General features: G+C 48.0%; 1 protein-coding gene across 1 annotated transcript in view; it reads left to right on the top strand.

Moving 5' to 3' along the window:
- Positions 1-881: 881 nt before the first annotated feature.
- Positions 882-13,717, top strand: part of LOC113589945 (hepatocyte growth factor activator) — a 14,439-nt gene continuing 1,603 nt past the window's right edge. Inside the window, exons 1-13 of the mRNA XM_027029826.2 lie at positions 882-1,128; positions 1,245-1,556; positions 1,780-1,819; positions 2,064-2,157; positions 2,992-3,065; positions 4,397-4,534; positions 5,561-5,692; positions 5,955-6,065; positions 6,172-6,346; positions 6,887-6,984; positions 10,705-10,957; positions 11,431-11,570; positions 12,246-12,386. Of these exons, the coding sequence (XP_026885627.2) occupies positions 1,449-1,556; positions 1,780-1,819; positions 2,064-2,157; positions 2,992-3,065; positions 4,397-4,534; positions 5,561-5,692; positions 5,955-6,065; positions 6,172-6,346; positions 6,887-6,984; positions 10,705-10,957; positions 11,431-11,570; positions 12,246-12,386 (1,504 nt within the window). The 5' untranslated portion in view covers positions 882-1,128; positions 1,245-1,448. The remainder of the gene's footprint in view (positions 1,129-1,244; positions 1,557-1,779; positions 1,820-2,063; positions 2,158-2,991; positions 3,066-4,396; positions 4,535-5,560; positions 5,693-5,954; positions 6,066-6,171; positions 6,347-6,886; positions 6,985-10,704; positions 10,958-11,430; positions 11,571-12,245; positions 12,387-13,717) is intronic.

Genomic DNA, 13,717 nt, shown 5'->3' with positions numbered 1-13,717 from the left:
CACACCACGGAGGAGATACTGGTCCTGAAGCTGGGTTGATGCCCTTCACTGTCCTCCTCTCCTTGTGCAATGGCCTGTGATCTGGTATCTCCTCTGTGCTCTAGAGACCGTGCTGGTCTCCCCTCCGTGCTCTAGAGACCATGCTGGGAGACAGAGCAAAGCTTGTTGTGACCTGCCATGTGGACTACCTGTGTAACCTGATCAGATTTCTTTGTCTTCTCAGTCCCAAAAATACTATTTAATGGCAAAAAAAAAGCAACGAAATGCAACAAATTATGGATTTGAATGTCATGCATAATACCTGCAGTAGCACATTTGATAGGTACATCCATCACACATAACCCGGCATATCAGACTTGATAGGCATGTTTTTACATACACTCAACCTTTTTGGAAAAAGCAGTGACATTTAACATATTAAAATACGGATCATAACACATATTTAACTCCATTTAACTCTTACCACTGAGCTAACTGCGACTGATACTCCTGTGCGATTTCTCCACTCTAGCGACCATTGTAACACGCTTGCAGGTAACAGAGACCCTGCGCATAGTCGCGCCAAACTCAACGAGACCAGCACAACCACAACGCGCCGTTTGATCTCCTCTAATTATGACAAAACGTTTCTTCTCCGGCTTGTTTCGGCAGAAAAGAACATCACAGGTGGGAGATGAGCGCCCTGTGCAGTGGCACATAAACACATGTGTTTAGAGCAGCTTCTCGGAAACGTACTAACACTGGAAGCCTTTGGCCCCGCGTCCCCGGCACCTTGAGGGTCGTGCTGGAGTCTTGCGTAACAGCACGGGCTCTCCAAACAGACCGACGCGCGCTTCGCCGGATCGCTCCGGCGGTTCACGCGGAGCGTAGCGGCGCGCGGCACACTCCGGGACAGCGTGCGTGTCGCGCACTCACCCAGTTTCGGTCCGTGGATGATTCATCATTATATTGACCCTCGTTTTGCCAAGAACATGTTGCGTAACACAGGTCCTCGCGATCATTATCTGTGATCCTGAATCAGTGTTTCCGCTCGTTACGTCTTCAGAGAGCCGGAGGCGAGCACGAGCCACGGAGCTTTCGCTTGAGCACGTGGGAGCTATTCGGGCGTCCGCCAGGTGTGTGCGACAGGTGAGGTGAAACGTGGAAGGGAGGGGTGTGTTGCCACTGACAACGCCTAAACCAAAGCCAAGGCTATATCCCCTCCTCGCGGCTGGAAATATCTACTTGTCCGGATATGCTTACAGCTTTCCTCGCGGTGGGAGCGAGCTTCCACGGCGGAGTTTACGCATGCCTGCGTCCTCGAGGAGCCTTCCAAATGACGCAACTCTCTGACACCACGAGACGTGAGACGTGAGGACTGGATCACGGGCTTATTCCTTGGCGTCGGCAGTGTTTCCGAACAGAAGGAGCTTGTCCTCGACGCCAAGAGGAAACGCTTCAGTCTAGAAATGAACGTCCTCGCGCGCCCGGCGTCCACTGGAAACGTCCTCGCGCCAGGTTTGGTAGTGTGCTTGTCAGTGTTAATTCTGCAGCCCAGCGCGCGCAGTGCAGGGGTGGTAAGTGCGTTTGATGACCTTACAAAACACGAGATGTGCCACTTACATGGAATCCGCAGCCTGTTTACGTTTCTGCTTTAATCTTAAACCGATCAGCATGATTCATCTTTAAAAGTCCCGCTAGGCGGTTTAATCTAGCAGATGCTTATATCACTCAGTTCTTTAGCTTTCGCTTTAAAAGTTGTCTTATCGCGCTCTCTCTGCCCCCCCACCTGGTCTCGAGGCGGTGCTGTCCACGCGGTCGCACAGTGACAGTCAGAAAGGTATGCCATTACCCCCACGCCGTCTGCTGCAGCACGCCTCAGCAAAAACCGACACGGTGCTTACTACTGTAGGTCTCGCACGAGGAACGTGTGAGCCGGTACGGGCTTCGGTTTGTACTGTGAGGTGGTGCAATTGCTGTATTAGGAAACACACAGTTAGTGGATGTGTACTGATGAGTATACTGTTCGCAACACTATGATGTATAAACCTGTGTGTGTGTGTGTGTGTGTTTGTTTGTTTCAGTTCTTACAACAGATGGAAGGGAGTGCAAGTTTCCGTTCAGGCTGGGTGGTACTGTTTATTATCACTGTATCTCAGTCAGCTCAAGCAGAAAATGGTGAGTTTCTACATGTCACAGAAGAGACACACACACGGTCATATTCTCTTACTTTTATGCACATTCATGTGAAATCATTCACACATAAACACACACATACACACTCATCCATATATATATATACACACAGGTATATGCACGCGCACACACACACAGAGTTGCTATGGTATTTTAATGTAAACAAGCACACACTATTCCCTCTCACGATTGCAGGGGTGTGTGTGTGTGTGTACGTTTGTGTACATATGTACGTACACATGTGAGGCATTGGTAGTTCAGTGGTTAAGGTACTCCACTAGTAATCAGCGGGCTGCCAGTTCAAACCTCACCAATCTGCCACTGTTGGACCCTTAACCCACAATTGCTCAAGTTGTGTGTTCAGTCATAACTTCAGTAATTTCTGCAAGTCAAAGGTCAAGGAAATCAAGCAAGGTAAAAGTCTACCTGTGTGTGTGTGTGTGTGTGTGTGTGTGTGTGTGTGTGTGTGTGTGTGTGTGTGCTGACCTGTGAACAGTTACCCTGTTCTGTGATTCATATGCGTTAGCTTTGCTGGTAATGGTGTCTTAGAGCATGAGCATTAGTTAAGTTGTTCTGGAAACTGAGTAATACCCAGACATCCCAAAGTTATGTGAAAGGAGACTAGAGAGCTGATGTTTGCTGCCAGATGTTGTTGCTACTATTAAATGTTTCTAATTGGAGGTTTTTGTTTACCACTTTAGGGATATTTTAGCAAAGTGGCTGCGTCAGCCAATGGGGTCACACCCTTAACCTCTCCACCCTCTTCCGTTGTTGTGTGTGTGTGTGTGTGTGTGTGTGTGTGTGTGTGTGTCATAGGTGTTCTCTCACACACAACTTCGACCGGGACATGCAGTGGGGTTACTGTGGTCCACGCGCACGCCTCTTCAGTGGTGAGAACAACATTCCACTCCCACAACCATACACACAGTGGGGAGCTGGGATTAGCGTACATCCCTACACACAAGGAGGGAGCTGGGATTAGCGTACTTCTCTACACACAAGGGGGGAGCTGGGATTCACGTACTTCCCTACACACAAGGGCGGAGCTGGGATTAGCGTACTTCCCTACACACAGGGGGGGAGCTGGGATTAGCGTACTTCCCTACACACAAGGGGGGAGCTGGGATTAGCGTACTTCCCTACACACAAGGGGGGAGCTGGGATTAGCGTACTTCCCTACACACAGGGGGGGAGCTGGGATTAGCGTACTTCTCTACACACAGGGGGGGAGCGGGGATTAGCGTACTTCCCTACACACAGGGGGGGAGCTGGGATTAGCGTACTTCCCTACACACAGGGGGGGAGCTGGGATTAGCGTACTTCCCTACACACAGGGGGGGAGCTGGGATTAGCGTACTTCCCTACACACAGGGGGGGAGCTGGGATTAGCGTACTTCCCTACACACCGGGGGGGAGCTGGGATTCGCGTACTTCCCTACACACAGGGGGGGAGCTGGGATTCGCGTACTTCCCTACACACAGGGGGGGAGCTGGGATTCGCGTACTTCCCTACACACAGGGGGGGAGCTGGGATTCGCGTACTTCCCTACACACAGGGGGGGAGCTGGGATTCGCGTACTTCCCTACACACAGGGGGGGAGCTGGGATTCGCGTACTTCCCTACACACAGGGGGGGAGCTGGGATTCGCGTACTTCCCTACACACAGGGGGGGAGCTGGGATTCGCGTACTTCCCTACACACAGGGGGGGAGCTGGGATTCGCGTACTTCCCTACACACAGGGGGGGAGCTGGGATTAGCGTACTTCCCTACACACAGGGGGGGAGCTGGGATTCGCGTACTTCCCTACACACAGGGGGGGAGCTGGGATTCGCGTACTTCCCTACACACAGGGGGGGATTAGGCTCTTTATGGCCTGAATTTGTAGGAAGGGGGAGGAGTCTGTGTGTGAATGAGTGATGTGAATAATGTAAGCACCCATCACATGTTTGGGTGAATCAGACATGCTTAACGCATGCAGACATGCCACGTGTGTGTGTGGGTGAGTGTTTGTATAGACTTTACTGTAGATGCACATGAGTACATATGGTGGGACCACAGCACTTGAGCTAATGAAGGTCTGAGGAGTTTGTTTGTTTATGAAGTGATTCACTGCAACTTCCTTTGATGGTCAATGAGAAGTTCCCAGTATACATGAGGAATTCCCAGTATGATGTATGATGAATGGTTTGTTTTTTTGCCCTCGCTGCCCTTCTGTTCAGTGTTCCTCCACAGGCTCAGTGACCAGAGTGTGTGTCAGCCCAACCCCTGTAGGAACGGAGGTGTGTGCGTGGTAACCTACAGGCACATGTTTGAATGCACGTGTCTCACTGCCTTCACAGGACCTGTCTGTGAGCTGGGTGAGTGAACAAACACACACACACATTTAAAATTGCCTTTCTGCCAAAAAAGAATTCTTAAACCTAGGAATCAACACAGTGTTCTTGCATGCGCTCGTGTGTGTTGTGAAAACCAGATTCAGTGATATGGTCCTCTAGACGTAGATTAGAAACAGTCCTGGCTAAAGGCATGCCCCTCATGGCTGTTTTCCACTGAACAACACTCATCTTAATTCTGAGGCTGGCTGAGGGAAAGCAGGCTGTGAAACTCTGGGTTTTCACAAACAAACAGTCAATCCAAAGATTCCCGTCTCCTCTCATCAGTCCGACGACCTTGTTTCACCTTTCACGGTCATCTCTCGGCTCTTTTCTCTCTGGTCATTGGCTCATCCACAGTTCTAATCTGCAGACAGACATCCAGTTTTAGTTGTTATTGGCGGGGCGATGAAATGACCTGAAGGGACACTCGTAACTCCTTGTAACTGTACCCCAGATGAGTGATTAGTGATCTGTGCATATAGTTTTCATTATAGTGCACACGCATGTGTTAATGTTAACTTGGCATCTCCTTTGAGATTAAGTGTCATTATGTGATGTACTAACAGACTGCTTTAACTGAGATCGGACATGTTTCAGTCGTGATAATTCCAGTTACTGTCGTTAACTAACGTTAAGTAACTGTCTTCTTTCCCGTAGTTTGATTCTGCTGTTGCTGCGTTGTTGTTATTATTATAAGTTGGCCGAAGGTGAGCTGCTATTAAATTGATCTGTAAGATGTAAGTGGAGTGAGTGATGTGTTGGAACAGGCGCTGGATTGTCGCCATGACAGTGCTGCTAACGAGCTCCAGATGTCCCGTGTGTGGGAGAGATGGTGAGGCCACAGGCTTCTCCGCCGCTGTAGTCGCTTTGGTAATTTAGTGGAGGAAAAAAACTGTTCCGATTTTATTCCAGGTCTGCTCTCGCTGGTGGAGACCAACTCGGCGCGCGCCCTCCGTGCGGATTCGTGGAGGCATGTCCTCAGTGTCTGTTCTCCCTTGTGATTGGCAGAGAGGTGCTATGAGTCACTGCACATGCGGCATTACGACATTGGGGAGAGTTGGGGAAGGATCCGCATGCGCAACGTCGAGCAGTGCACGTGCGGCGGTGATGGGGTGACGTGCGAGCGCGTGCGCTACAGAGGTACACCTCTACTCACAAGGACCCTTCACACACTTCACTAAACGTGTTATCCTCATGCTGTTCAGAGTTGTAGCATTTGTAATGTTGCCTCATGATCTAGCATTTAAAAAAAAAAATAAAGTTCATTACTTTACATTAAAGTTCTACGTTCTGTGGTGACTATGAATTAGGGTTACAAAACACCACATCTCTGAATTGCTCTTATGACCTACCCAGATACAGCACAATAACACGAAAGCCATAATCTGTTTTGTGTGTGTAGCATGTCTGAGTAATCCCTGTGAGAATGAGGGGACCTGCAGAATAATTGAAATGACAGACAGAGAGGTGTGTTCCTGCAGACCAGGATACAGCGGAGAATACTGCAACATCAGTGAGCGCACACACACACACACACACACACACACACACACTCACACACAGCTCAGCATTTTAAATGCTAAGAGTGTACCTCTTTGTGTATGCCTGTAATGGGTTAGTGTCTGAGGACTGGTGCTATAAGGACTCTGGAGAGCACTACCGCGGCACTGCTAACACTACACTCTCTGGCGCCCCCTGCCTGCCGTGGAATTCTGACCTGCTTTACGACGAGCTCTTTGTGAACACGGTGGATGGCGCATCCTTCAAGGGTCTGGGCGATCACTCCTTCTGCAGGTTACAACACACGGCCACGTTTCAGTGTAGCACGGCTGGAACATGTGCAGCACACGAATGCCGGATGTCTTCAGAGACCGGGCTTCTTGTACCTGTGTCTTCCTTAGTAGGAAATTCTGTTCTAAAGTCATCTTGACTTTATACAACATGAACACAGAGTTGGAGAATTTTAACATAACATTGGACAATTTTACCGCAACACAGCGATGAACGATTTTAACACAACATTAATACAGCATTGGACAATTTTAACACATCGTTAACACAGTCCTGAACAGTGTTAACACATCATTACATCGTGTTCGTTCAGGGGACTCACACACGTGAATAAAAAGGACCAGTTAAAAAATTTCCTGTCATCACACTTTAAAGACATAAAGCATTCAGATGTCACTGAAATTTAAGCAAAAATGTTATGATTGAGAATTTTCCAGAACATTCAAGGCAAGTGCTGGTGTTTCACCGTTCTGATTGGGCGTACGATCATGGGCGTGGCTAACTGACTGATGTGGCTTCTGATTGGGTGTGGTTGCCCTGCAGGAACCCTGATGAAGACGAGATGCCATGGTGTTACACAATGAGCGATAGGGCAATTTCCTGGGAATACTGTGGCGTGCCTTTGTGTCCCACAATGCCATGTAAGTCAAACCCCACCAGCCACTGAAGGGTTAAACATGACCTCGGTAAAGTCTACTGGTGGTCATTCTTTTCTGAAGTCAAATATTTGTAAAAGTGGTCATCAAATTCCATTTTAAAGTCCAATTGAAAATGCTGCCAAAACCTGTTTTGTAGTTACACATTATAAACATTATTGATTTATTGATTTTTCAACACAACATTAATTCCATGTCAGCTTGTCAATTAATTTAAATGTATGTTTATTATAACACACACACACACACACACACACACACATACACACACACACACACACTCACAAACGTCTACAGTTCAAAAGTTCACTATTGGCAAACTTTTCTTATAAAATGCAAAATTGTAATTATACACACGATAAGATGTTGAATATCCTGTGGTAAACTAGGACAGCCCCGCACACTCAGTTCATACTAGAAATCACAACAAGCTCTTCACACGTGTCCCCAGGTTGGCACCTGGCTTGGTCTCTGTGTTTCGCTGAATTAAGTCCAGTAGGCAGAACAGTGAGGTCTGGCCCCCCACCACGCTCTTAGCTCACTCTAACGCCTGTCTCTGCTGGTCTAAACGCCTGTCTCTGTTGGTCTTATATGCTCTTGATACACATGTTCTCTCATCTCAGCCACTAAGTCTGAGTGATTCAACTTTTTCTTTTCAAAAGCTTCATCCACCGCATCCTCAAATGGAATTGTTAACCCTATAAAATAAACTATCCGCTTACTTTGAGTACAACACCATATCTGGCCTCAGTAGAGCTAGAGCAATGCACTATAGGACTTGTAGTTTTTTTTAACTACATCTGCTAGCAATTTCCACTCATGCGCTGCAGTCCATCTACTGATATTTATAACCTGCACTTGCTCTCCAAAACAAGGCCCCTGAGACACACACATGCCTGATTCCGTTACCCAGTATGCTTTAGGGTCCGGCCCCTGCACATGATTACACCTACTCACCGTCCGAGGTTTCGTTGAGTTGGAAGGAGGTCGTAATAGGACTAATGTCTGTTTCCCGCAACTCTTGACAGATGATTCCCTGCTTCTCTGGATTTTCCCAGCGAAGCCACTGGTCTTGTTTTCCCTGCAAAGCTGCTGTTGTGTAAATGTTAATAAAACTAGTAATCATTCACCTTCTCTCTGGCATTTTGTTCTGATGAACAGTTAACATTTAGCTGGCACTTTTATCCAAAGCAACTTACAGCTTAGAGTACAACTTGAGTAATTGAGGGTTAAGGGTCTTGCTCAGGGGCCCCACAGTGGCAACTTGGCAGTGGTGGGGCTTGAACCAGCAACCTTCTGATTACTAGTCCAGTACCTTCCCCACTGAGACAGCAACCTTCTGATTACTAGTCCAGTACCTTCCCCACTGAGACACCAACCTTCTGATTACTAGTCCAGTACCTTCCCCACTGAGACACCAACCTTCTGATTACTAGTCCAGTACCTTCCCCACTGAGACAGCAACCTTCTGATTACTAGTCCAGTACCTTCCCCACTGAGACACCAACCTTCTGATTACTAGTCCAGTACCTTCCCCACTGAGACACCAACCTTCTGATTACTAGTCCAGTACCTTCCCCACTGAGACACCAACCTTCTGATTACTAGTCCAGTACCTTCCCCACTGAGACAGCAACCTTCTGATTACTAGTCCAGTACCTTCCCCACTGAGACACCAACCTTCTGATTGCTAGTCCAGTACCTTCCCCACTGAGACACCAACCTTCTGATTACTAGTCCAGTACCTTCCCCACTGAGACACCAACCTTCTGATTACTAGTCCAGTACCTTCCCCACTGAGACAGCAACCTTCTGATTACTAGTCCAGTACCTTCACCACTGAGACACCAACCTTCTGATTACTAGTCCAGTACCTTCACCACTGAGACACCAACCTTCTGATTACTAGTCCAGTACCTTCCCCACTGAGACACCAACCTTCTGATTACTAGTTGTGCACCACTGAGCCACAACTGCCCTGGATTTGCCCATCCACATCCTTTTGCTCTGGTGTACTATTAGCCAACTGCACCGCCACTCACAGGCCCCACTTTCTCCCTGGTTTTTGTCACTGACCCCTTGGAAGCGTCCTTAGATTCTAACAAACTCGAAATAAAATCTCGAGACTTATCTTAGCACATTTAACTTCCTTAACTAAACTTGTCGGGGGGGGGGGTAGTGTTCTAGCTCTCTGCTCATCTGCCGTGCTACTGAAACAACATGGTACCACACACTGGTGTTCTGTGGTGATCGCATACTCATAAACTGTCAGCGGCCCCATAACTAACTCTCTATCCCTTAATGCTGCACTGTACTTGCACTCTTCCCTACCTACACGCTTAACTGACCTCTCCAGTATAGAAGGCTCTGTTCTCTCTCTCCATCCAAACATTTTCCCGCCGGCGATTTCCTTTCACAACTGACAAACTTGTAGACTTGCTAGGATTAACCTTCATCCTTGCCCACTGAGATGCTTGTTTAACTCCCCGAGCAACCGCCGCGTATCTGGGGCACCAGCTGCCATCGTTGTCACGTCATCCACGTTGGCCCTAATTGGACGGAGCTGGGTTCCATTCTACAGGTTCTCTCCACCTACAGTCGATTACAAGCCCTAATTATCATCTCCATCACCCGCATGAATGCCAGCTGTGATGTCAGTCACTACCAGGATGTAACATATATCTACAAAATAAGCCTTAACCAGCCTAGGAATCCTCTGCAGTACCTGGCAGAACTCGGATGCCTTCCATAAGAGATGATTGGTGTTGAGACGAATGAATTTCCCATGTCTAGAAGAACCATGTGCAGATCCCACCCTCTTTGTCTGCTGCTAATCTCCAAACAGCCAGCCAAGCTTGAGGTCCCTGCCTCTTGCACTGGTGCATCGATTAACTTATCGACTTTCAGATATGCAGCCAGTCTCTGTGTGATCACACTAAAGAAAATCTTACCCTCCACACTTCTGGGCAGAATTCTAAACCCAAACTGTTCAATACTCACAGCATCCTTCTCTTCTGGTATAAGAATACACGTCGATCGTCTCCACACTTAATCCTTTTCTTCCACACTATGACTGCCATCGTCTGTAATGACATCGGCTCCATTAGACCGTGGTGCAGAACCCTAACTCTGCACGACGCACCACGTCTTGTACTTCAGTCCAGTTGGCTGGGCTGACCTCCACATGCTCCTCCGTGTCACACACACGCGATATATCAGCTGATGGCTCCTCCTCCTTATCCGAATACACGCCACCAAAATGCTCCTCTAATTCGTTTATTCCAAATTTGAACCTCCCAGATTTCTCCTTACTAAACATGAAAGGATTCCTACAGAAGGCCTCCTTCTTCGTCCTCCTCCTCATCCCTGCCAACCTACACTTTCAGCTTGTGTTGTAGCGTATCAGCTCTCTCCTCCTCCACTCGCGATCTTAACTCCTGAGTGAGTCCGTCTCTTCATTAGGTTTCGTCCGTTTTTTTTCCTGCGTCCCGCGTTCATAACTAAGCTAGCCTGAGCTGTCCGGTTTCCTATCCGTTGTTCCCGTACCTTTCATGGTCAGTGCTCCGTCGGTCTCCCCTTTCCTCTGAGCTCAGTTCCCAGTCCGCTCTCATCCCCGCCCGTCTGCCTGTACTCTGCTCAGTAGTAACGTGGGTATCCATGTCCTGTGAACTGTGGTCATCACCGTTGCATCTTCCTTCTCTACAGCGAGACATAAATGGGTCTTTCCGCCCCCAACCACGCCACCCTCACCGTCGCTCACCCCTGCCCCTGGTCCCGTGCCCGGGTGCGGTCAGAGACACGCCAAGCGGGTTCCTCGTGCCCGCATCCTGGGTGGGTCGTCTGCACTGCCTGGCTCTCACCCCTGGATGGCAGCACTGTACATCGGAGAGGAGTTCTGTGCAGGCAGCCTCGTCTCCTCATGCTGGATCATATCTGCAGCCCACTGCTTTCTACGCAAGTGTGTGTGTGTGTGTGTGTGTGTGTGTGTGTGTGTGTGTGTTGATGTTTATCTAGTTTGACTAGGTGCTCAGAATGCGTGTCTGTGGAGCTAGGTGATTGAGGGCGTGTGGGTGGGGGGTAAACGTGTGTGTTTTTGAATGTGGGAGTGTTTGTGTGTGTGTCAATGTGAGAGTGGGGGGCTATGAATCTGGGAGTGTGTGTGGGGGGGAGTGGATGTGGAATGTGTTTTTTCTGTGTGTGTGTGTGAATGTGGGGATATAGGAGTGGGTTTGTGTAGGTGATTGTGGGAGTGTGTGCGGGGGGGTGGGGGGCGGTAAACGTAGGAGTGTGTGGTTTTGAAAGTGTTTGTGTGTCAGTCTGGGATTTAATCCAGTTTGTTGTGTAACATATAAACCTGATTTTAGTTAACAGCTCACATTACCCATAATCCTCCACCTTCTTTCTTTTTCTGTCCTCTAAATCTCCCCTCAGTCCTCTGAGGTCGAGTGTCCGCGTGGTCCTTGGACAGCACTTTTTCAATGATACGGGTCCCAACACCAGGACGTTTGGTATAGAGGATTATGTCTTCTACCCCCACTACAATCAGTTCAGCCCAACATTCCATGATATCGGTGAGAATGGCCTCTGGTATTGTCTCACACACACACACACACACACACACACACACACCTGTCCTAGAAATCTATTAAAAGGTCAGTTTTGCCAGTTGCGTCTGGCTGGTTATGTCAGGTGGAAGTGTTGTTTTTTCATCCACCCCGAGTCCCAGTCTGCTCTTCAGACAGTCCGTGTGTTTTTCGTGCTGCTGTGGTTTCTGGCGCGGCGCAGTTAGATCAACATTCCACACGCGGTGGTCAGGCTGACAGGGGTTTGGAGCTGCAGCCAAAGCCTGGACTGGCTGCGGGTCCAGGAGGACTGGACTGATAACTTCAGTCTGACATCAGTGACCGTACTGAGGAATAAATGAGGGTAACAGATTGCATGACAGAACCTGTGAGTTATACAGAGACGTTCCACATTGTTACCCAGTGTTGGAACTGTACTTAATGATATAGTTACACTGTGACAGTGATGTTACGGAGTGTTACCACAAATGGTGTTGGATCTGTTAACATCCATGAAATATCATTTTACACCCAGTGCAGCTGCCCACAGTGATTGTAGTGGACATTTATGAATGTATGAGATTCTATTAAAAAATGTGTTTGTGTGTCTGTGTGTGTGTCTGTATATGTGTATTGTTTGTTTGTGTGTGCGCATGTGCGTGCGTGTGCATTTCTGGTTAACAGTTCTAGTGAAGCTGAAGAAAGCTGATGGCCGTTGTGCTCGTAAGGGTCAGTTCATTCGGCCAATATGTCTGCCAGACAGACACGTGATGTTCCCAGACTACACGTGCTGCACCATTACGGGCTGGGGGCATATGCAGGAGAGTAAGTATACACACACACACACACACACACACACACACACACACACACACACACACACACACACACACACACACACACAGACAGACACACACACAGATAGACAGACACACACACAGACACAGACAGACACAGACAGACAGACACACACAGACAGACAGATACAGACAGACAGACAGACAGACAGACACACACACAGACAGACAGACACAGACACACACACACAGACACAGACACAGACAGACACACACAGACACACAGACACACACGATCATGCCTTCACATTTTCCTGTGCAGCACTGGGGATCTCTACAGAATTCCGTTTCTGTGTTCACACACGTTATTCAACATGAGTCCTGTGTCCTCTGTCCTCGGGTTCAAAAAGTGCTGCACTTACACACTGACTCTACAGCGCGTCACAGTGATGGTGACGCTGACTCTGCAAGAAAAGCAAAATTTCACTTGTGTTGCAGAGGTGAGGAAATGAACACAGCTGGGGGCAGTTCTGAATTCTTCTTTAAAAACATTCTCAGCAAAGTGGGCTGACTGAAGACCCTTTGGTATGTCACTACTGAAACGTGTTTGAATCCTGAAAACATTCCCCGTCATTGAATCTCCACAAAATGAAGCAAAACATTTGCGAACGTGTCGCGTGATACAGCAGCGCTGGCGGAAAGTAGGAGTCAACACCACCATACGCCTCGAAAGGCAAAAATAAACTCGCTTATGTATGTCAACATCACAGAACAAGGACAGTTGCTGTCATTTTGAATAAGCATGTATTATAATCCTCTGCCAAGTTCTTGCAATATTGAGCAAGGGTGTAATTATTATTTGTCTAAATGCCAGTCGTAACATGCATGAGCTCTGACAGAACTCTTGGAATAAAGAGAAGAGACACAACCTGAGAGAAGAGAGCAACGTGTAAAGGTAATTACCTCATAACAAAGCTGGTGGCAAACTGTGGGTAGAGCATTAGCAATCGCTCATGCTTGGGAAGAACGGCAACTGCCTGAGATCTCTGTGGACATTGATATATAACAGGGTTCCTTTCTGCAGGTTGTATGTGGGAAACATCTAACTAAACATGTACCTTTTGAAGTGGGAATGAAAACTGGGTACTATTCATTTCATTCTTGCTATTAATCAATATGGCTTAAAGTGGCTCCGTTTGTATCCACCACTTCAGATTCTCCTTCCAAATCCAAATCCATATACAGATGAGGCCCTGATTTCATCTAGAAATGAAAAGGCAGTTAAGGAGTGGAGTGATCAATAGTGTAGATCTCAGACTGCTTCCTGCATCTTGGTCCAACCAATCAGGGTGCATCTCA

Source organism: Electrophorus electricus, chromosome 9 (assembly GCF_013358815.1).
Source record: "Electrophorus electricus isolate fEleEle1 chromosome 9, fEleEle1.pri, whole genome shotgun sequence".
Taxonomy (NCBI): domain Eukaryota; kingdom Metazoa; phylum Chordata; class Actinopteri; order Gymnotiformes; family Gymnotidae; genus Electrophorus; species Electrophorus electricus.
Note: the sequence above shows the minus strand (reverse complement) of the source record. Positions and strands in the feature narration are given on the sequence as shown.